This window comes from Hemicordylus capensis, chromosome 1 (assembly GCF_027244095.1).
Source record: "Hemicordylus capensis ecotype Gifberg chromosome 1, rHemCap1.1.pri, whole genome shotgun sequence".
In the NCBI taxonomy this organism is placed as follows: domain Eukaryota; kingdom Metazoa; phylum Chordata; class Lepidosauria; order Squamata; family Cordylidae; genus Hemicordylus; species Hemicordylus capensis.
Window position 1 is genome coordinate 8,525,562 of NC_069657.1, and position 24,688 is coordinate 8,550,249.

General features: G+C 46.4%; 1 protein-coding gene across 2 annotated transcripts in view; it reads left to right on the forward strand.

Moving 5' to 3' along the window:
• Window positions 1-24,688, forward strand: part of ARMH4 (armadillo like helical domain containing 4) — an 85,906-nt gene that overhangs the window by 17,815 nt on the left and 43,403 nt on the right. For both annotated transcript variants that reach the window (XM_053282756.1, XM_053282755.1), the window contains exons 3-4: window positions 7,910-8,158; window positions 12,664-12,882. In XM_053282756.1, the coding sequence (XP_053138731.1) occupies window positions 7,910-8,158; window positions 12,664-12,882 (468 nt within the window). The remainder of the gene's footprint in view (window positions 1-7,909; window positions 8,159-12,663; window positions 12,883-24,688) is intronic.

The following is a 24,688-nucleotide window of genomic DNA, read 5'->3' on the forward strand; positions in this document are numbered from 1 at the left end:
CACACACACGCGCACACACACTAAGATCAAGCATCTACAAATTCACTGGCCAGCTCGCCAGTGGTGAGTGCCTCCAGACCTCTAGTCTCTGAACACAGATCTCCTCCCAGAGGTCTCGTTTCCACGGCTATTTTTGAGATGGCAAGAAACGACAGGAATCCATTCTGAGCAGTAGGAAAGGGCTCCCACTCTTTCTTATCATCTCCTTATCCCAGTGCAAATGACCCACTTCTCTCCGAAGAACCCTATTTGTGGGCCAAGAAAGGATCTGCTGAAAAAGAGGGTATTGGTGGCAACCACAAATAATGGTTTGCTAGGCTGCTGAGCCTAAATTTGTGGATCCCTGTCCTTTGGAGCCTCTCCCTCTTCATAATCAGCACAGCAGTGCACAAGGGAGGAGTTGGAGGAAGGTGCAGGCATCAGATGGTGGCGGATATTGCTTCCACAAAGCCGCAGGGGGCAGAGGTGAGTGTGTGTGTCCATGTGCACACACACAAACAAAATCAAGGAGCTTGCATGCAGAAGGTCCCAAGTTCCCTCCCTGGAAGCAGCATCTCCAAGACAGGGCTGAGGGAGATTCCTGCCTGCAACCTTGGAGAAGTCTCTGCCCGTCTGTGTAGACAATATGGAGCTCGACGGACCAAGGGTCTGACTTGGTAGAAGGCAGCTTTCTATGTAACTTTGTTCCTATGAGCAGCAGTGGCTATTTCCACCACTGCCACTTGAAAAAAGTTAAAGAAGAGAAAAACGGTGTGCATCCTGGGGGGCAGCATTTGGTCTCAGCCCGGTCTTGGGTTACTCCTGGTTTTTCCAAACTTTGCACGTGATGCTCAGCATGTTTAACTGGAATAGAGAGAAAACTCGCAGGCCAGAACATTATTGGATCAAAGGATTCCAAAAGAATAGAAGGAAGTAACCACTGACCAGGTACTGAGAGGCAGGCAAGAAAACTGAAAAGAAAGAAAAAAACAGGAAAACATGTGTTTGGGAGGATTTTTCCATTCTATTTTAGTGGAAAAATAGGAATTCATGGGAAGTGTTGGGGGAGAAACTCCCCTTTAATGGATACTTTCTCTTTCAAAATGATGACTGAAATACAGGAGAACCTTGTTATACGTGGATTCTATATCCATGGTTTTGTATATTCACGGGTATCTAATTGACACCCTGTTTCAATATCCACGGATACAAAAGGGTTAAAACCCACATAGGAGTGACTTCGGAGGTCACTTCTGGCTGCCATTTTGGCTGTGGGAGCCATCTTGTGGCTCATTTCAGCAAAAATTGGTGGAAATTAGTGATTTGGGGACCGTTTTGGACTTTTGCGAGGCATTGCTGGACACCAAGAGACCTATGGAGCACTTTATTTGGCCTGTTCTGGTACTTTTTGGGGTGTGTGTTTTCTAGTGCGTTTTTCTAGCCTGGGTACCTAACCGGCATGTTCCCATAGACCAGGCCTGCTCGACTTAGGCGCCCCAGCTGGTTTTGTACTACAACTCCCATAATCCCCAGCAACAGTGGCATAGCTAGGGATTATGGGAATTGTAGGCCAACATCTGCAGGAGGGCAGAAAGTTGAGCAGGTCTGCCATAGACTCAATTTCTCATTATCTACAGTTTCGTTACCTGCAGTAATCTGCAGGAATGGAAACCCCCCCCCCCCCCCGTGGAACATAAGAACAGCCCTGCTGGATCAGGCCCAAAGCCCATCTAGTCCAGCATCCTGTTTCGCACAGTGGCCCACCAGATGCTGCTGGAAGCCACAGACAGGAGTTGAGGGCGTGCCCTCCTGCCATTACTCCCCTGCAACTGTTACTCAGAGGCATCCTGCCTTTGAGGCTGGAGGTGGCCCACAGCCCTCCGACTAGTAGCCATTGATAGACCTCTCCTCCATGAAGTCATCCAAACCCCTCTTAAAGCCATCCAGGTTGTTGGCTGCCACCACATCCTGTGGCAGAGAGTTCCACAAGTGGATCACGCATTGTGTGAAAAAGTACTTCCGTTTGTTGGTCCTAGACCTCCTGACAATCAATTTCATGGAGTGACCCCTGGTTCTAGTGTTGTGTGAGAGGGAAAAGAATTTCTCTCTCTCCACTTTCTCCACACCATGCATGATTTTATAGACCTCTGTAATGCAGGGGTTCTCAAACTTTGGGAACCCAAGTCTGAGAACCCCTCAAGTAATGCATGAAAATAGTGGTGAACGTGACAGGCAGCCCTCTGTCAGTGGTAGGGACCCAATGGGGCTGTTGTGAAATGACCTCAAACCACTTCTGAGCAGCAATGCAGCCACCTTTCTATTGGAAATAACTGCCCTGAAGTGGTTTTAAGTTATTCCACAGCGGCCCCATCACTGCCCTGTTGAGACTGCCGTTGCACAGCACCCTGGCGGGTTGCTAGTGTCAATGGAGGGCTGACCATCATGTCGGCCAGTATTGTTACATTGACACAGTTGCAAATCTCCTAGCTCCAGCAATCGAAAGTAGTTTGATTAATGTTAGGAATGAGTGCATTGCTACTGCATTTGTCCAGATCACTAAACAAACAACATTCTCAGGCCTCTGTGTTGGAAATATACTTTCAAAAGTTGCAGAACTAAAGGGAGCGTCTCAGGGAGCAACCCTAACCCCTGCCAGCTGGGCAAAGAGGCACCTTTTTAAAGTGGCGATTCTCTTTATTTAGCAAGCGGAGAGCAACTGGCCCTATCCATCCCCAGCACAGCATCCCTCCGGTGGCTGTTGCTGGTGTCTGTCTTGTGTTTCATTTTTAGATTGTGAGCCCATTTGCGAACGGGGAGCCATTTATCTATTTATCTCTATGTCAACTGCTTTGGGAACTTTGGCTGAAAAGCAGTATGCAAATATTGTTCATATTCGTATTTAGCTCAAACTGGGAATATGCTCCTGCAACCATGAGTGTCCCCTGAGTGGCAAGGGGAGCAACCCCCTCCTCCGATTCAATCTGTATTCGAGGGACTGTTCAGCCCTCTCCTGATCCTCGCTAGTCCACTCTTTGTTCAAGAGTAGCTGGGAACTTCTTTCTCTCTCTCAGCAAGGCAGAGAAAGACGCTTCCAACTAAAGACCAGGATGGGACAGAGCTGCCACTCTTCATGATACTTGCCACCCTTCCCTGCATCTGACATTGATGCAGGGGGTGTGGTTAGGGCGTGTGCATGCTAGGGGCCACTGGGAGGAGCTCCCCACCCCTGGAAGAATTCCTACGGATGCTGCCCATGCCTGCAACATGGTACCATCGATCAGTTTAAAGATAACGCTAAACTATGATTTGGTACTGCAGGTTCTACAGGAATGAGGCCTGTGCTCATGCACTGCCACAAACTGCTACTTCCCCACCTCCCGTGCACCCTGTTTAATCAGTGACCTTTTGCAATGACCTCCAAACTCAGAAACCATGGCTTGTGTTTGCCCTACACACCAGGATTGCAAGCCAGTGCAAACCATAGTTTCCCAGTCTGGATGCAACTGCAAACTGTGGTTTGCTGCAAACCAGGAAGTAATGGATTAAGTGGCATATGCAAAGGGAAGCCCAAGGCTAGTTCATCTAACACAGCTTCTGACCCCTCTTGCTTCTCAGCTGATCCTGAATCTTCTATATTTTGCATTAAATGGAAGAATGAATGTTTGAAAATATACAGGCATAAATGCGCATGCACACACACACAATCAAGGAACAATCTAATGTGTGAGAGAGTGGAGAAGTTTCAACCAATCCATGCATAAGAACAGCCCTGCTGGATCAGGCCCAAGACCCATCTAGACCAGCATCCTGTTTCACACAGTGGCCCACTAGATGCCGCTGGAAGCCTACAGGCAGGAGTTCAGGGCATGCCCTCTCTCCTGCAGTTACTCCCCTGCAACGGGTATTCAGAGGCATCCTGCCCCTGAGGCTGGATGCAAACCTCCTCTTTTCTGCAGCTCAAAGTAAAAGTTCTGAAGCAGAAGTGCTGGGTTTCTCAGACATTGTTTACAGTTAGCAAAATCTGCTTGAATTATGCCAGCATTTTCAAGGATATCTTCTTTATTGGGAGTAGAATATTAAGAAAATATAAAAATAAGGTTTCAAGCAGTGCTAATTTTCTCTGCTGTGACTATGATGATACCTGTGTATGTTTACTCGGAAGCAAGTACCACTGAGTTCAAGGGGCTCAGCTTCTCTGATTAAGTGTGTGTGCAGGAAAATTGTAGTCTTACTGTGTATAATGATGATTCACTATCATAAAATTTGACTGAAAATCCAAATGTCTTGCCAGTCCTTAATTACACGACAGGAACATTTTATTTCCCAAGCCTTTTATCTAAAAATGTGAGTAGCTTAAATTTCTGAATAATCAAATAATCATATGCTGCTTTGTTTACTACATTGTTGATCTTTCTTAAATTCAACATTTCCCCCTGTTTTCTCAACTGGCAAAACCTAAGATATATTTAGGTATATCTAAATATGGAGCAGTTCGCAACTCTTGTTTTAGCTATTTAGTGGTGCACGCCTATGAATGGATATCCCCTGCTAACAGGGCAAAGAGGCACCTTTTACCGTGGTGATTCTCGTTAATTAGCAGGGGGAGAATAACTGGCCCTATCCACCCCCAGCACAGTGCTTCCAGTGACCGTTGCTGGTGTCTATCTTGTGTTTCATTTTAGATTGCGAGCCCTTTGGGGACAGGAATCCATCTTATTTATTTATTGTTTCTCTGTTTAAACCGCCCTGAGCCATTTTTGGAAGGGTGGTATAGAAATCAAATTATTATTATTATTATTATTTATCATAATAATAATAATCAAAATAAAAATAAAGTAAAGATAAAGTGTGCCGTCAAGTCAGTTTCTACTCCTAGCGCCCACAGAGCCCTGTGGTTTTCTTTTGATAGTATACAGGAGGGGTTTGCCATTGCCTCCTCCCGCGCAGTATGAAATGATGCCTTTCAGCATCTTCCTATATCACTGCTGCCCGATATAGTAGCAGCGGGGATTCGAACTGGCAACCTTCTGCTTCTTAGTCAAGCATTTCTCCGCTGAATGTATACTCAAAGGTAAATAGGGGATGGGGCTGTAGTTCAGTGGAAGAGCATCTGCGTTGCATGCAGAAGACCGCAGGTTCACTCCCTGGCAGCCTTTCCAGGTAGGACTGCGAAAGATTCCTGCCTGAAGCCTTGAAGAGTCGCTGCCAGTCAGGACAGGAGATGGAGCCACCTAATGGCTCAGCAGGGACATGACTTGACCGGCAAGTGAGAGGTTGCCAGTTCAGATCCTCGCTGGTATGCTTGGAAAAGACCTATATCGGGCAGCAGCGATACAGGAAGGTGCCGGAAGGCTTCATCTCACACTGTGCAGGAGGCGGCAATGGTCAACCCCTCCTGTATTCTACCAAAGACAACCACAGGGCTCTGTGGTCGCCAGGCGTCGACACAGACTCGTCGGCACACTTTACTTTAGGAGTTGGGGCTGCTCTGGGAAGAGTACCTGCCTGTTTGCATGCAGAAGGCTCCAAGTTCCCTCCTGGGCAGCATCTCCAAGAGAGACTCCTGAGAGAGAGAGACTCCTGCCTGCAACCTTGGAGAAGCTGCTGCCAGTCTTTGTAGACAATACTGAGCGAGATGGACCAAGGGTCTGACTCAGTAGAAGGCTGTGTTCCTGTGACTGCCCTGTTCCCATTTCCCCACTCCATGCATTGGCTCTGCACACAGATGATGATGATGATGATGTCTGCAGAGAGCTTAAGTAATGCATATCTTTCACACACCCCACCCCAAACTTTCTTTCCCCCTCCCTTGAGGGGGAAAAAAAGGAGAAAAATGATTTTCTCATGACTAGAAAATCCCTGCGAGTGTCACATCTCTGCTTGGGTACTTCCCCAGATGCTGTCCTGGCAGCATGGAAAGCTCCTGACCTTCCTTAGGAAACTGCCATATACCGAGTCAGACTCTTGGTCTATCTAGCTCATTATTGTCTACACAGACTGGCAGCGGCTTCTCCAAGGTTGCAGGCAAAAGTCTCTCTCGGCCCTATCTTGGAGATGCTGCCAGGGTGGGAACTCGGAACCTTCTTGCTCTTCCCAAAGTGGCGGCTCCATCCCCTGAGGGGAATCTCTTATAGTGCTCACACTTCTAGTCTCCCATTCATATGCAACCCAGGTGGACCCTGCTTAGCTAAGGGGACAAGTCATGCTTGCTACCACAAGACCAGCTCTCCTCTTCCTCTCTGGTGGAAGGACGGTGCTGTGTTGTTTCTGCAGACGGCTCCAGCTCCTGCAGCCTGGCTCCCATTTGTGGTTTTCTTGGCTCTTTCTGTGCCACTGCAGTGAGCCGTGGGTGCGTCCAAGTGCAGCAAGTTTTGCTCTGGCAAAACTGCCCCCAGTGAATAAAATATAAAAAGAATCCTTGCAGGCAGCAAGCCTTAGTCATCATGCTCGACTCCAGCGGACCATAGACAGAAACCCCGCAGTTTGCAGTGCAGCCTCTTTCCAGAGAAGACACAGAATGATCGATGGGGCTCATGTGACCAGTGGGTGTACTGGAGCAGAAGATACACCTGTGAAATGAAAGAGATTGGTGCATTCTTCTCCGGCACTACAGCTAAGGGGATTCTTTTATCCTCCCATCACCCCCTGCAATTGCAGCAAGTCCACTCCTGGTGTAAGCCATGCACCAGCCACCAAACCGGCTTGGTTGGTGAACCGTGGGTTGGGGCACCTCCTTACAAGGAAAGGCAACCACATTTGGGGGTTATTAAAAAGCTCACTAAAGGGAGACATGACGGAAGCATATGAATGTCGGAGAGGAGAGGTTTAGTTCACCCCAATTATAGCGGAGCAAGCGTGTGTGAGAAGAGCAAGCCCATTAAAGAGGATATTGAGACAGGTATTTAAGGTCTAAGAGCAAGCCAGATCTCCTGGGGAAGTCACGTACTTGGATAAAAAAGCCTGTCTCCCTGAGCTTTTTGTTTTCAGAGTGTAGAGCAGAGAGGGACTGAAAAAAGCCGCATGGCTATGGGAGAATGCAGCGGATCAGGGAGCAAGGAGGACGAAGTGAGAGTATCGGAGAAAGAGTATAGGAGAAAGCCAGAGCAAAGGGAGAGACCACAAGAGCGGGAATAAAGAGGAAGACCCTTCCCCACTATCTCTACTCCTAATGCCTTTAGAGGTCACTAGGATAGAAGGTGTAAACCGACAATGCAACTGGACCTGCGTCTCCAACAATAAATATATGCCTGGGCCTTTCCCAGACATAGCAGGCCCCTGGCATGGGACGGAGCCCCATCCCTATCCAAACTCTGAGGCCTGGCTGGTCCATGGAACCCCTTTTTGGGAGCGGAAACCCCTGGCCGTGCCTGGAGATGTGACCATTGACACGCAATGACATCATCCTGGCCAAGCGCTCACATCAGTCTGTGTGTGTGAGAGTGACTCCAAGCAATAAAGCTTGACAAAAGTATGTCTTTTGCAGTGTCAGGTAACAGAAAGAATGTGAACACTGACCTACAAAATGTGCCTTCTCCGATGTTTACTTACCTAGAATATTAAATAGAGTGGGGCGGGGAATATGCATCTGTTGGCGCCCCTTAAAGCTCAGCACCCTAGGCAACTGCCTAGTTCGCCTATATGGCCGGACTGACCTCGAACCCCTGTGCTAATGCACAGAAGGCTTAAATCAGCTTTGCAAACCAGAACTCCGCTGTGTAGCATCTTCAGCTTCAGAAAGATGCTTTGCTGCGAGCGATGCAGCTGTTTGTTTGTTTTTACCTCGTTTGGTGAATGTGCTCCGAGATCTTGTTGCCCTTCTCTTCTGCTTCATGAAGACGTCTGTCAACCCCCAAACTCTGATATTCTGCACCCTCCCCGAGTTTCTCCCATAATGGATATTTCATCTACTTTGTGTGTCTCACGCCCTCAGGTGTTACTCAAGGAAGAACAGCAGCCTTCCCTGACATTGGTGCAATGTCACCAGCTGTGACGCCCGGGGATTTCGCTATCCAGGAGGCAACAGGAGATGGGAGGGCGATGGGGGAAGGAAGAGAATTGGCCACCCAAATACCAACAGTTTCTAGCACATCCCAGTTCCTAAAGACGTCAGAAAATTCTGCAACTGCTACGTCCCCCGTTGCTATTCATTTTTCTGCTGGTAAAACAACGGATACTGAAGGTTGGTTGCTTTCTTCTGCTTTATTTATTGATGCATTTAAAACCAAGAGTCTTCCTCTTCCTTCAGCAACATGGAAAGAGAGAGCAGGTTAGATAAGAAACTATATCGAGTCACAACTTTTGTTCCATCTAGCTTGGTATTGCAGTGTCTACCCTGACTGGCAGGGGTCCCCAATCTTGGTCCCCAGATGTCCCCCACCACAATGGCCAAAGGATGAGGGGAGTTGTAGTCCAACTCCCATAATCCTTTGGCCATTGTGGCGGGGGATGATGGGAGTTGTAATCCAACAACGTCTGGCAACCCAAAGTTCGGAACCACTGCTCTAGGGTCTCAGACAGGGATGTGCATGGAACCACGGTGGGGTGGTTCGAAGGTGGCGGGGGTTCCACTTTAAGAGCAGGGGAGGGTGCACTTACCCCTCCCTCTGCTTCCCCCCTGCTGGCGTCCTTTGTCAGAAAGCTAATTGGGGCGGCAGCATACCTCCCTGCCGCCCTGTTGCCCAGATATGGGCAGAACTCCCTGACGCATACGCTGTCACCCCGATTAGCTTTCTGAACAAAGGATGCTGATGGGGGGGGGAGCGGCGGGAGGGGTAAGTGCACCCTCCCCCACTCTTAAAGAGGTACCCCCGCCGCCTCCGAACTGGTTCCGTGCACATCCCTAGTTTCGGGCAAAGGTCTTTTCCAGTCCTGAAATAATAGTACTACTGCTATGAATATTTATATACCACTTTTCAACAGAAGTTCTCAAAGTACTGTAAAATGAGTTCTGGTAAGAACTGATCCACCTAATCTTAATTGGTAATTACCATCTTCACAAGTTAGCCCACTCCCACTTCAAATGTTAACACATCTTATTTATTTTTAAGCCATTTTATGTCTCCCTTCCCTTCCCTTCCCTTCCCTTCCCTTCCCTTCCCTCCCCTTTCCATCCCCAGCACAGCATCCCTCCAGTGGCTGTTTCTGGTGTCAACTTTATGTTTCTTTTAGATTGTGAGCCCTTTGGGGACAGGGAGCCATCTTATTAATGTGTATTTTATTTTTCTATGTAAACCTGTGTTCTAGGTTTAGCAAAGTTCTCTATGCTTTGATAACTTTGAAGAGCAGTATATAAACAATTCGTAGTAGATGTATGTGTCTGTCTGTGTAAACTGCTTTGGGAACATTAGTTGAAAAGTGCTATATAAATATTCATCATATTCGTATTTGTATCTGCCATCTTGAATTGGGGTGGATGGTGTTGAGGTGTCCTTATGTGTCCCTACAACTGTACCAAATTTGGTTCTGATTGGTTAGGCCATTAACGAGTTAGCCCACTTGCGTCTCAAACAGTCACACATCCGCCATCTTGAATCAGAGTGGATGACATTGTCACAAACTATGCACTGAGGTGTCCCTATGTGTCACTACAACTGTACCAAATTTGGTCTAAATTGGTCCAGGCATGGTGAAGTTGATGAGGGGCACACATGCACAGACACACGGACACAGAAAGCTGGGTGATCTCATATGCTTACTTTCCTTAAGGAAACTAGGCTAATAACCAGTAATCAGGGGTAGGCAACTTTGACTCTCCAGTTGTTGAACTACAACTCCCATCATCCCCAGCCGCAGTAAATTGCGGCTGGGGATGGTGGGAGTTGTGGTTCAACAACAGCTGGAGAGCCAAGATTGTCTACCCCTGCAATAAATAAGATGATTCCCTGTCCCAAAACGGCTCACAATCTAACACAAGGTAGACACCAGCAGCAGGCACTAGAGGGGTGCTGGGGTTGGATAGGGCCAGTTACGCTTCCTCTGCTAAATATAAGAGAATCGCCACCAAAAGGTGTCTCTTGGCTCAGTTAGCAGGGTTAATACATAACATTTATATAGCATTTTTGAGAGATCAAAGGGATTCACTCATCTTGTAATCCTTACAACAACCCTGCAAGGTAGGCCAGCCTTTGAATTAACGTTTTGAGGCAATCTTATAACTATATTTAAGATGAGAGATTCAGAGTCTTGCCTAAAGAAACTGAATGATCGCATGGCTAATAGCAACTTTGGGGGGAATTTAATTTGGGGAAACAGCATAGAAGAGAAGGCATAATCCCCTCTCCCAGTTCTATGACCCCAATTTAAATCAGGGCCTTCCATAGGCCCATTCACACATTATGTTCAAGACTCATATGACTAGTGTACAGTGTACACTGGTACCCATCTGTAAACAGGTATAGCCATTCCTGTACCTGTATCCAGGTTCTCTTTTAAAAAGAGCACAGGTACAGTCATTTACACAAACATATGTACAAACAACTGTACATTTGTACAGCATAATAGCTGAATTGGGCTCAAGTTGCTTGCAACAAGAGAAAAAGATGGGGAGAAATGAGATCACGGATTGCCCATGTAATATATACTTTTATTTATTTATTATTTATTAATTATTAATTTTTAAAATATGTATATATTTATACCGCCCTTCTAAAAGGCTCAGGACTTTTTTCTCTTCATCTCTCAACACTAATGTCATACCAGCTCCCTTTTAAGATGCTGTAACTGAAAAAGGCAGGTACTGAACCTGAAAATCATGTACAGCAGTGTTCTCAAGTAGGGATTCCCAGATGTTGTTGACTACCACTCCCAGAATCCCCAACTTCAATGACTTTTGCTTGAGGATTATGGGAGTTGTAGTCAACAACCTCTGGGAATTCCTGTTAGAGGGAACACTGATGTACAGTATGTAGAAAAGTCTTAAAATCAGGGGCGGAGCCACCATTAGGCAAACGGGTTCAAAGAACCCAGGCCGCCGCCAATCAGGGGCCGCGTATCGCGGCCCTGACACGCCCCCAGCATCTGATGTCAGATGCAGGGGTGCTGGTTTAGCTCACGAGCGAGGGCTGTGTGTGGCCCCTGTTTGGGAGTTAAATGGCCGCTGCGTTCATGGCGCAGCGAGGAATAGCTTTCCCCTGCTCTTCCCCATTCAGGAGCTGGACGGCCAACGCTGTGTTCGCACTTCGCAGTGTGGCCAGAAGCGGCTCTCCTCTGCCTAAGGTAGGGAAGAGCTGCTCCTGGCCGTGCTGCGAACGCAGCGCCGGCCAGACTCAAACTCCCAAACGGAGCCATACCACTTCCCCTGCATCTGATGTCAGATACGGGCGCGTGGCTAGCCCCTGCTTCTGACGTCAGGAGCCGCCGTCGCAGCTGGACACAGGCCGTTGGTGGTCTGGCTCCATGCCTGCTTAAAATACTGGATTCCTAGCCATGGTTACATGGAATAACCCCATAATTCCTTTTCCAAAGTACAGTGAAACTCTGAGGATAACAGATTATTTTAGACCATGCACCCTGTCTGTTTTGAGTCTTGGAAAAGACTGTCATTCTCAGGTATATACACCTGCAAACCGCAGAGTAAACTATGTTTATAAATGTCTTGATAACATCATTTGTGCTGATCCCAGAAAAACAGTTTGTGTTAGAACCAGGCTCACTTCCTTCCAAATCACACACGATCCCAGCGCAGTTAGTTTCCTGCCCACAGGCTTAATCATAAATGCACCCCCTTTAATATTTTAGCAACGTGATAAGGAAGGTGATCTCCTTGGCTTGCAGTTCTGTGTTTCCAAAGAGTTCTGATTGTGTAGCAGACCAGTGAGCAGGCGGCCATATTTTTATTTTATTTAACATATTTTATTTTATAAAATACATATGGAGGAAAGCTGACCAAAGTCTCACTGCGCTGATTTAACATGCTCAGAACTCGTTTTGGTTTGAGTCCTTTCCCATTTCACTCAGAACTTTGAACATCCTGTTAAAAGGCAAAGTTGAGAGTCACAGGATTTTTATTTCTGGGACATGACCCCTGGGAAAACTGTCATATAACTGGAAATGCATTGTAGAAGATGTTTCAAATAACAAATTGGAAAATCATTCATGCAACCAAGACATGGGTGTTCTAACTAAGGGTTTCTCAAGCTTCAGTCCCCAGATGCTGTTGGACTACAATTCCCATCACCTCTTACAACAATCCCCCATTGTGGCAGGGGATGATGGGAGTTGTAGTCCAATAACACCTGTGCCGCTACTACTTAGTATTGCATAATCACACATTCCGGCATAACCTATTATTCCCAATGCAAGTTGTCCTAACTTGTAACTGTGCAAGGGTAAGTAGTAGCAGAACACCCCTGTTGTGCAGCACTGTGGGCTTGTGTCCTGGACCCCCACAGTGGTATGGGCAGTTCAGAAATGCCTATGTCACACTGTGGGTCATGTCGGCCAGATTGCTTGACATGGTGGGCCTCGGTCCAATCCAAGAAGACAATTCTTACGGTCTTATGATGATGGCAAACCCTTAGGGAGAATGTTTGCTTACTAAATATTAGGAATATTCTCCCTCTACTTAGCCAAAGCTCCAGTTAATAACATCACCATTAGTCACTGCTTCCAATTAATGTCGGAAGACTGATTTTTTAAATGATTACCCACGACACACCAGTTCCCTGTTCCTTGTGCCTCTTGCAGGGATTATTGCTGCAGTGGTCGAGGAAGACGCCGCTTCCATTTCGGATGCTCTTGCGACCCTGGCTGGACTGAAAACGTGGACTGAAGAGATTCTTGGCAGCACGGTAGCCATGACAGCTCCGCCTTCCTTAGCCTCCTCTGCAAGGAGAACCACGGTGCCAACTGCCCACCGGATTACCACAGCTGCAGCTTATGGGCTGGACAGGCTGGAATCGGAAGGTAGCCATGTTAAGTGGTCAAAACATTTTCAGTGTGTGTTGACTGACCCCTTTAGGAGTAGAAGAAGTTGGGTCTTTCACATCGCCATAAACTTGGCCAAAGATTATCCTATGATTGTTAGTCACTTTGGATATGGTTGATAAAATCTAGAATAAAGGATAGCTGCAGGGTTGATGGTTTCGCACAAGCTTTCTACCCTGATCTAAGTAGTGGATAAAAATGAAAGACAACCCCGCAGACCACATACTGAGAGCTTGGGTGATGGAATAGTTGGAGAGCTATCCACAAATCTGAGAGAACCATCTTTCAGGCCTCATCTCTGCGACGGACTCTTTGGGGAAGCCACTATCTTTAACAACTTCATCTGAAAATAAAGAGTGTTCTAGGGATGTTGAGTATGAGAACTCTTATGCTTAAGAGGGGTTTTCTTGTCAAGCACTTGTACTTTATCTTAATGCCTTTTTATTATAAAATATTTTATTATTTATTTATATCCTTCCACTTTAGTACAATACTGCTTGGAGGCAGCTCACAATAATGAAATAACAATAAAACAACAATAAAGTTAACAACAAAACAGTAAAACAGATAAAATACCAGATAGTATAAAATTAATAAATCTATTAAAACAGACCCAATTAAAAACCCATCAGACTATAGTAAAATACATTTTAAAGCCTCTCTAAACAAATGAGTTTGAAGATTTATTTTTTTTTTAAAACCACTCAGGAAGGGAGCATGGCAAAGCTCTTCTGAGAGGGCATTCCAGAGCTCAGGGGCCACAACCGAGAAGGCCCTGGCTCTAGTCCCTCCCAAATGAATTTCAGTTAATGGCGGGGCCCCAAGCAGGGCCCAAGATGATGAATGGAGGGAAGATTTGTATGGGCGAAGGCGGGCCAGTAGTTACCCTGGCCCCAAATGATATAGGGCTTTAAGGTCAAAATCAGCACTTTGAATCTAGCCCAGAAGCAAACTGGCAACTTGTGAAACTGCCCCAGGATGGGTGTAATTCTTGAGACGTGACTAGCACCCATAAGCACCCTTACAACAGCATTCTGGACCGGCTGAAGCTTCTGAACTATCTTCAAGGGCAACCCCACATAGAACACTTGCAGTAATCCAATCAATCACCAATGTGCGTGAGTGACTGAGATCAGGTCTTACTCCTCCAAGCAGGGTCACAGCTGGCGTACCAGCCATAACTGGTAAAAGGCACGCCTGAACACCGCCAGCACCTGTGCCTCCATGGACAGCATCAGGTTCAGAAGCACCCCCAAGCTGTGTACTTTGTCCTTTGGGGGAGTGCAACCCCGTGCAGGACCAGATTTACCCCACCACTTAGATAATCAGTTTTACTGACCCAGAGCACTTCTGTCTTAATCTGGATTAAGTTTCGGCTTGTTTGCACTCATCCAGCCCACAACAGTTTGCAGACGCTTATTTCGAACATCCACGGTCTCCCTGGTGTTGGGTGGCTTAAATGACAGATTGAGCTGGGTATCATCAGCATATTGATGACACCACACCCTGCACTCATGGATGACGTCCCCCAAGGCCATTCCTATTCTCATTCAAATGAGGCTTGATTTTGATTAGTTTACATCAAGAAAATCAACATTAAAAGTGGTTTGCAAGCTTGCATCTGAACAAGTACATAAGTTACAGCAGATCCCCTTTGAATTAAATATTACATTCTTGGAATACCATTTTCTTTCTCATTTGACCTGGAAAAAATAGTGGAAAATAAAATTCTTAGCCAAAAAAAGGCTGGGTCCAAATTCGATACAGGTCTAGCCCCAGAGGGCTGGTTCGAGCTTAGTTAGTCCATCATAGCTGCTTGGAGATCTCCCTTCTGGAAAAACTCTTAAAATAAAATTTAAAAAATACTTAGCTTAAAGGAGAGGTAGGCACAAATGTTACTCTCTACTAGTTGGGTGCTACTCCTGGTTAATTGATTGATTAAGTTCCGTCAAGTCGGTGTCGACTCTTAGTGACCACATAGATATATTCTTTCCAGGATGATCTGTCTTCCACTTGGCCTTTAAGGTCTCTCAGTGGTGCATTCATTGCTGTCGTGATCGAGTCCATTCACCTTGCTGCTGGTCATCCTCTTCTCTTTCTTTCCACTTTTCCCAGCATTATGGACTTCTCGAGGGAGCTGGGTCTTCGCATCATATGTCCAAAGTATGCTAGTTTGAGCCTGGTCATTTGTGCCTCGAGTGAGAATTCTGGATTGATTTGTTCTAGGATCCATTTGTTTGTTTTCCTGGTTGTCCATGGTCTCCTTAAAACTCTTCTGCAGCACCAAAGTTAAAACGCTTCAATGCTTTTTCTGTCTTGTTTCTTCAAAGTCCAGCTTTCGCATCCATAGAGTGTCACAGGGAAAATCATGGTGAGAACAATTCTAATCTTGTAGGTATAGGGTAGACACATCATGGCATCCTTTCCAAGGCCTTCATTGCAGCCCTACCAAGCGCTAATCTTTAGTGTATTTTTTGACTGCTGGATCCTTTACGGTTGATGGTCGATCCTAAAAGGCAGAAGCTATCCACCACTTCAGTGTCAATTCTGAGGCTGATTGCTGTACCTGTTGTCATTAGTTTAGTCTTCTTTACATTTGGTTGTAGTCCCATTTTTTCCACTGTGCTCTTTGACTTTCATGACTAGAGCTTGCAGATCATCCACATTCTCAGCTATCAGAGTGGTGTCATCAGCATAGCACAAGTTATTGATGTTTCTTCCTCCAACTTTAAAACCATGTTCATATTCTTCCAATCCAGCTTATACTGAGAGAATCTCAGTATACTATGAGCATATTATATACTATGTAAAGCATATAAATTGAATAAATAAGTAGAAAGTATACAGCCTTGTTTTACTCCTTTGCCGATCTAACCGGTCTGTTTCACCATGTTCCGTCTGGACTGTAGCTTCCTTGCCTGTGTATAGGTTTCTCATGAGAACAGTGAGATGTTCTGGGATGCCCATTTTCCTAAGGACATTCCACAACTTGACATGGTCGACTCAATTGAATGCTTTTCTGTGGCCAATAAAGCACACATTGACTTCTTTTTGGTATTCTTTGGCTTTTTCAATTATCCAGCTTGCATCAGCAATGATGTCTCTTGTTCCTCTGGCTTTTCTGAAACCAGCTTGAATATCCGGCATTTCCCTTTCCACATAGAACTCTAATCTGCATTGGATGATTCTGAGCATGATTTTACTAGCATGTGAAATTAAGGATATTGTGCGGTGGTTTGCGCAGTCTGTTAAGTCTCCATTCTTTGGTATGGGAATGTAGACTGACCTCTTCCAGTCTGTTGGCCACTGTGTCATTCTCCAAATTTGCTGGCATAGTTTGGTCAGAGCCTTGACTGATTCTTCTTCTGTTGCTTGCCATATTTCTGTAGCTCCTGGTTACTTACTCTCTGTCTATACTCCTGAACACTGACAATTAAAAGACTCCTTCCCTTCTCCCCGTTCCAAGGAAACCAAAGCATATTTTTTAAAATTCAGTTCTGGGTTTCCAAGGTTGGGAATGCAAGTTATTATTGTGGCTAAGTTCCATCTCCTCATTAAGGCCAGGTCATTCTTGTTAGCTGAAATACAAGGTCCTAAGTAGCTAACAAAGTATCTTGAAGAAAAGCCCATAGGAATAACAGGGGGAAGGGTTTTTTCAATTCTTTATCCATGCTGCAATTTGCAAAGGAAATGGCTTAACTTCGGTCCAAAACTAATATTTAAAGCCAGCAGGGTGGCCTCCAAAAATGGAATAGATACGTCAAAGTGTCTTATTTCACTGCTGAGGAGGCTAATGATTAAAACCTTTGTCAAAAGTGGCTAATGATTAAAACCTTTGTCAAAAGTGTTGATTCCCACTTTGTGATCTGAAGAAGAATTTTGTTTGATTTTTGGGGGTGATATCTTTTTAATACGGTGCGATTGTTTTTCATTTTTTGTATGCCAGCATCAATAGCCTTCAGGGTCATGCTGTGTGTGGTGTTCTTAAAAGAGCAGCCCTGCTGGATCAGGCCCAAGGCCTTTCTAGTCCAGCATCCTGTTTCACACAGCGGCCCACTAGATGAAGCCCACAAGCAAGAGATGAAGACATGCCTTCTTTCCTGCTGTTGCTCCCTTGCATCTGGTATTGAGAGGCATCCTTCCTCTGAGGCTGGAGCTGGCCTATAGCCATCAGACTAATAGCCATTGATATACCTATCCTCCATGAATTTGTCTAAGCCCCTTTTAAAACCATTGGGTTTTTGCCCCAATATGCATCACTTTACACTTGCATTTGCCATTTTGTTGCCCACTACCGCAGTTTGGAGATATCTTTTTGGAGCTCCTCACAATCTGTCATGGATTTCACTACCCTAAATAGTTTGGTGTCATCTGCAAATTTGGCCACATTGCTGCTTACCCCAACTTCTGGATTATTTATAAACAGGTTAAAGAACACTGTTCCCTGTACAGATTCCTGGGGTACCACACTTCCTATTTCCCTCCATTTAGAGAATTATCCATTTTTACCTACCCTCTGTTTCCTGTCCTTCAACCAGTTACTGATCCACACATGAACCTGTCCCCTTATCCCATGACTGCTAGGTTTCCTCAGGAGCCTTTGGCGGCAAACTTTATCAAAAGCTTTTTGGAAGTCCAAGTAGACTATGTCAACTGGACCACTTTTATCCACATGCCTGTTGGCACTCTTGAAGAACGCCAAAAGGTTAGTGAGGCAAGACTTGCCCTTGCAGAAGCCAGGCTGGTTCTCCTTCAGCAAGGCCTGTTCTTCTATATGTTAACAATTTTGTCCTTAAGTATGCTTTCCATCCATTTACTCAGCACCAAAGTAAAGCTGACCGGCCTGTAATATCCCAGATACCCCCTGGATCCCTTCTTGAAAATCGGAGTCACTTTGGCTACTTTCCAGTCCTCTGGTACAGAGCCTGATTGTAGGGACAAGTTACATATTTTTGCTAGGAGATCAGCAATTTCACATTTGAGTTCCTTCAGAACTCTTGGGTGGATGCCATCTGGCCCTGGCGATTTGTTAATTTTTAGTTTTTCAAGGCAGTTCAGAACATCTTCCCTTGTTACCTCAAATTTGCCCAGTTCTTCAGCCTCTAAACCCGAGAAGCTTATAAGAACATAAGAACAGCCCTGCTGGATAAAGCCCAAGGCCCATCTAGTCCAGCATCCTGTTTAACATAGTGGCCCACCAGATGCTGCTGGAAGCCACAGGCAGGAGTTGAGGGCATGCCCTCTCTCCTGCCATTACTCCCCCGCAACTGGTATTCAGAGGCATCCTGCCTTTGAGGCTGGAGGTGGCCTATAGCCCTCTGACTAGTAGCCGTTTGATAGACCTCTCTTCCATGAAGGTATTCAAACCCCTCTTAAAGCCATCCAGGTTGTTGGCTGTCACCACATCTTGTGGCAGAGAATTCTACAAGATGATTATGTGTTATGTGTAAAAATATTTCTGTTTGTTGGTCCTATATTTCCTGGCAATCAATTTCATGGGATGACCCCTTTTGTATAAGGGCATTATAATATTTGAAGTTTTATTTTCAACCCCCTTCCTAATGATCCTTAGCATGGAATTGGCCTTTTTAACAGCTGCCACACATTGAGTCAACACTTTCAATAAGCTGTCTACCACAACCCCAAGATCCCTTTCCTGGTCAGTCACCGACAGCTCAGATGCAATCAACGTATACTTCAAGTTGGGGTTTTTCGTCCCAGTGTGCATCACTTTAACCTTGCCAACATTGAACCGCATTTGCCACTTTGTCGCCCACTCCCCCAGTTTGGAGAGATGCTTTTGGAGCTCCTCACAATCTGTTTTGGATTTCACTACCCTAAATAGTTTGGTATCATCTGCAAATTTGGCCACCTCGTTGCTTACCCCAACTTCTAGATCATTTATCAATGAATTAAAAAGCACCAGTCCCAGTACAGATCCCTGGGGGACCCCACTTCTTACTTCCCTCTATTGTGAAAACTCTCCATTTATCCCTACCCACTGTTTCCTGTCCTTCAACCAGTTAGCAATCCACACATGTACTTGTCCCCTTATCCCACGACTGCTATGTTTTGTTTTCATTATCCCCCTTGATGCTTTTAGCAAATGTTCCTCAAACTCTCTTTTCGCCTCACTTATAGTCTCCTTGCATTTCTTTTGCCAGAGTTTGTGTTCTTTCTGTTCCCTTCATTTGGGCAGGCCTTCCAATTTCGGAAGGAAGTCTTCTCATTTATGGCTTCCTTCACTTTACCTGTTAGCCATGCTGGCATCCTCCTGGACTTAGTGGTACCTTTCCTCCATTCTGGTATACATTCTAACTGAGCTTCTAGTATTGTGGTCTGAAATAAGTTTCATGCTTTCTGGAGTGATTTGACCCGACTTTCCCTTTCAGCTTCCTTTTTACCAGTCCCCTCATTTTGGAGAAGTTTCCTCTTCTGAAATCTACCACATCTGTGTTGGACTTCCTCGACAATTCTCCACTCACATATAAACTGAATTGGATCACACTATGGTCACTGTTCCCCAGGGGTTCTGCAACTCTGACATCTTGCACCAGGTCCTGGGCGCCACTCAAGATTAAGTCCAAAGTTGCCATCTCTCTGGTTGGTTCTGTGACTAACTGTTCTAAAGCATAGTCATTTAGCATATCTAGAAATTTGGCTTCTCTGTCAATACCCACACATGAATTTTCTAGGCTATGTGGGAGTAATTTAAGTCACCTATTATTACAGCTCTCTCTTTCTGTCTTTGACACCTCTCTGATTTGCTACTACAACTCCAGGTCACTCTCAGCGCTTTGATCCGGAGGGCGATAGCACGTCCCTAGTAGCACATTTCCTTTCAGTCCTCGTATTGCCACCCATAATGATTCTGTGGAGGACTCCCTACTCCAGTCCTCTTAGGTTTTCTAGCTTGTTGGAATCTATCCCTTCTTTAATATACAGTGCTAATCAACCTTCAGTCCTCCCTTTCTGCCCTTTTGTAGAGTCTGTATCCAGGAATAAGTGTCCCACTGGTTCTCACCGTATGACCAGGTTTCTCTTTCTCCCACTTTATCTATGTTTTCATCTGTAACCAAGCAATCCAGCTCACCTATCTTCACTCGAAGGCTTCTGGCATTGGTATATAATTACCTATACGCAGGGGTGCTCCGAGGCAATTCTGGCGCCTGGACCACCCCTGCTGTGAAGGCCTCCCCCCCCCCAGCTCGGCACAAGGCCCCCTGAAACCTACTTTTGGGCGCCTCCTGCCACTCCGAACCTCCGTTTTGTTTTTATTTCAGCCACCACGCGGCTGGGGGGGGCTGCCAGGGGGTGAGCCTAGCCGTTCCCACCCACCCACCCACCCACGGTGGCGGCTAGAATGACGCTGGGCATATCCATTCAGTCCAGTATCTCTTTCTAACTGCGAGGCACGCCTGCTTGATTATCGCAAGCCCGTGACATCATGGACTTGTGATGATCTCTCTCAACTGCGCAGGCGCGCCTCGCAGTTAGAAAGAAATGCTGGGCCCAATGGAGAGACTCAGTGTCGTGCTGCTGCCAGTGGGGAGAAAAGGACTGCTTGGCTCACCCCCCCGGCAGCCACCCCTTGGCCACGTGGCGGCTGAAATAAAAACAAAACAAAACGGAGGTTCGGTGCGGCAGGGCGCGTGTGGGGTGGCTGCCGGGGTACCCCCCCGGACATTTGGAGCCCCCCCTGGACTTTGAGGGCCACGGACCAGGGCCCCAAGATTCAGGGGTTAGAGCGCCTCTGCCTATACACCGAGTCTCTTACTTGGCATTGGCATGTGCTGTCTCCCTTACTTTTATTTGACCTTTTTGACCAGCAGTCATATGTTTCCTTCAGCCCTACTCCTGTTTCTTCTCTGTCCCTTTCTGGTTTATCCAAAACACGTGTACCTCCGCACCTTAGGGGATTTTGTTTGCCAAACCAGATCCCACCGAATTCCTGTGTGCAATCCCCCAGGCGTCCTTTTAAAAGCTGCTCTGTCACCTTTTTTTATTTTAAGTGCCAGAGGTCTGGTTCCATCTTGGTTCAAGTGGAACCAAGTACATCCCTTTTGTACAGGCTTCGCTTGCCCTAAAATGCATCCCAGTGCCTAACAATTTCCCCCTCTCTCACATATCACTAGAACCAGGGGTCATCCCATGAAACTGATTGCCGGGAAATGTAGGACTGTCAGGGTCCCAGCCGGATGCCCCTCTCAATTCCAGAGAGGTGATTAGTTTTTATTGTTCTTGGCCAGTTTAGTCTCGTTCTGGGAATTCATTTAATTTTTTTAAAAAAACTTTCTCTTGGTGCCACCATATACATTCTTGCCACCCTGCTCTCTGTACTCAATCACCTTGGGTTGCGTAGCCTTGCGAGTGCAGGATAGGCATATTTGTTCAGGATATAAAATGAAACAAAACTTGAGGTACATAGAATGAAAACAAGACTAAGTTTATTATTTACAGATTAAAATAGAGATCTCTGCAAAGCAGGGCACACAAGTTTCTTTTTCAAGTCCCTAGGTACATCAGCTGCTCTAGATAAAAGTTAACACATGGGGAGGTGAGATAACTGGGACAGAGGGAATTAAACTTGGGTTTGTGAGCTCAGTGAATTCCTCCAGACCTTCTTGTCTGTTATTAGGAGCTGCCCAGGACACTACGGGTTCTCTAGGGTGCTTTGCAGACTAGCTGCTCAACAGCAGCAAAAGGCTTCCGTTTGGGCAAGTCGCATTCGAAACTTAAACAGCAGGGGAAGCAGTCTCGCGGGGAGAACCCGTAGTGTCCTGGGCAGCTCCTAATAACAGACAAGAAGGTCTGGAGGAATTCACTGAGTTCACAAACCCAAGTTTAATTCCCTCTGTCCCAGTTATCTCACCTCCCCATGTGTTAACTTTTATCCAGAGCAGCTGATGTACCTAGGGACTTGAAAAAGAAACTTGTGTGCCCTGCTTTGCAGAGATCTCTATTTTAATCTGTAAATAATAAACTTAGCAGGGGAAGCAACCTCCCTGAACGAACAACCTGAAAAAACAGCAACTTTTTTACACTACTCTATATTGCAGCGATTAAATTCGAAGGAGGGCATTGTTTCCAATGTGAATGGCACCCTACTGTCCGTGGAGGGACTGCGGTGTCACAACTCAAGAAGTGTGGAAGCACACTTCTGAGATCTGGCGTGACCCCGTTGCAGGGTCTAGTCTGGAAAGCGCCCTGTCTCTACACATTCACTCTTCCAGTTCAACACAACCTCCCCGAACAATCTTTCCTGTTCAGAACACACCAACTGATCTTTCTACCCTCAGCCCCCAAACACCTCCTACTCCCATGCAACTCAGTCCAACTCCCCCCCTCTCAGCTGTCTTTCCTTTTAAATCTCTCCCCCTCGGAACCTTCTGTGTCTGGTTACCAGGGTAACCTCCACACACTAACTCACCAGCTCCTATATACGTCTCATCACAAGGACCAGCAAACGGAGTTACTTTTTCACACAACGCATAATCAGCGTGTGGAATTCTCTGCCACAAGATATGGTGACAGCCAACAACCTGGATGTCTTGAAGAGGGGTTTGGGTAACTTCATGGAGGAGAGGTCTGTGCCTCTCAGGCATGCCCTCAACTGCTGCCTGTGGCTCCCAGTGGCATCTGGTGGGCCACTATGCGAAACAGGATGCTGGACTAGATGGGCTTCCTTGGGCCTGATCCAGCAGGGCTGTTCTTCTGTTCTGTGTTCTTATGCTCCTGGCACCATCTTCTCATCCACACATTGAGACCCTTCAGCTCTGCCTGTCTCACTGGCCCTGAGTGTGGAACAGGCAGCACTTCAGAGATTGCTACCCTGTGGGTCCTGGACTTCAGTATGCTACCTAGCAGCCTAAATTTGGCTTCCAGGATCTCCCTACTGCATTTCCCAACATCATTGCTGCCAACATGCACCACGACAGCTGACTCCTCCCCAGTACTACCTAACAGTCTACCTAGATGCAACGTGATGTCCGCAACTTTCACTCCAGGCGGGCAAGTCACTGTGTGGTCTACACGTGGGTCACAGACCCATCTCTCTATGCCCCTAATGAGCAAATCACCCACTACTAAGAGGCCCCCTCCCCCTGGAGGAGTATCCTCTGTGTGAGAGGATATGGGCACATCACCCAAGGAAGGGGTCCCTGCTAAGGGAGTGTTTCCCTCTTCCTCAGAATGATGTCCTCCTTCCCTGAGTCCCTCATTCTCCATGACAGCAGAAGTGCTGTCAGCCTGGGAGTGGGATGCCTCTACCCACATCCCTGAGGGTCTCATCCACACACCTCTCTGCCTCTCTGGGCTTCTCCAGGTCAGCCACCTTGGCTTCGAGGGAACGAACTTGTTCCCTGAGAGCCAGGAGCTCTTTGCACTGAGTGCACACTCACGACTTCTGTCACTCAGGCAGATAGTTATACGTGCAACAGTGTGCAATACACTGGGAAGCACCCTCTCACCTGCTGGCCCATAGCCACCAGACTAGTAGCCATGGATAGACCTGTCCTCTGTGAATTTGTCTAAGCCCCTTTTAAAGCCATCCAGACTGGTCGCTGTCACCACATCTTGTGGCAGAGAATTCCATAGATTAATTGTGCATTGTGTGAAAAAGTACTTCCTCTTGTCAGTCCTAAATTTCCTGACCTTCAGTTTCTTTCTTTCTTTTAATAAATGCTTTTATTAGTATTATAGGTAGAAACAGAAAGGTTGCATTTCTGAGAGTCCAACAAAACCATACAAGTTTACATACAAGATCTTATCCATCAAAACCAAAACATAAGAAAAATACAATAGTATTAATTGTGTTCTAAAAGATCCAAAACTAGGCATCAGTAACTATCAATAAAGAATCTTGAACCCCTCAAGGGGAAAAAAAAATCTCCCCCAACCTGATTGGTCATCATACTGTCAGGCAGTCTAAAGAGGAGAGAACCAACCCAGCTATGACATACAAAATAGAAATAATGCAAATAATTTGAGCACAGAACCAGACATCCCCAATGCTCTGTGGTATGGGCTCCACCCCACAAGCTAAAAAATGTTGTTAAGTATTAATGATTAGTTTCTATATTCTATAGGAAAAAGTATAAGTTCCCTTGCTCCAATTTTGTCCTACATCTGATTTGAAACCTGTTTAAATAGGAATAAGAAAACCTAAAATTTATTCAAAAACTTTCATTAGGTGAATTAATTGAATCTTATAATGTATATGTTTAATAAAATATGTTTTATTATGTATTATTCTCCGATACTAAACAAAGAGGAGATTTCTAAAAAGCCTTGGATCTTCTGATCTTTTCTGTCCCAGCTGCATTAAATGAAAAATATAGTATACTAGTATTTTTCAGCCCGTTAAATTAACGGGCGCTAGTAGCCTTTCTTTCCGAAGGCTAAGTAGCCTTTCTTTTCGAAGAGCGAGACCTCTTCGGCCCACCGGGGCCTTGGCTGGCTGGCTGTTGGTAGGCAGGTAGGTGAGCCAGGCCGGTCTCCGCGCCGCTGCCTCTCGCCGCGCGCCTGCCTCCCGATTCCCCGTCCCTGCCTGCCGCTGCCTTCCAACCCACGGCTGCTGAGGGGGGTGGGTCTGGCCGTTGTTGTTGTGGCGGCGGCTGGGTCCCGCTTCGGGCTGGCCTTTGCGCCACCGGGAGCTCTGCACTGTGTCTGGCCTCTTGCGCTGCCAGCGAGGGAAGCGCGGGGCTCGGCCTGGCTCACCTACCTGCCTACCAACAGCCAGCCAGCCAAGGCCCCAGCGGACCTTCCCCCCGCTCGTCCGGCCTTC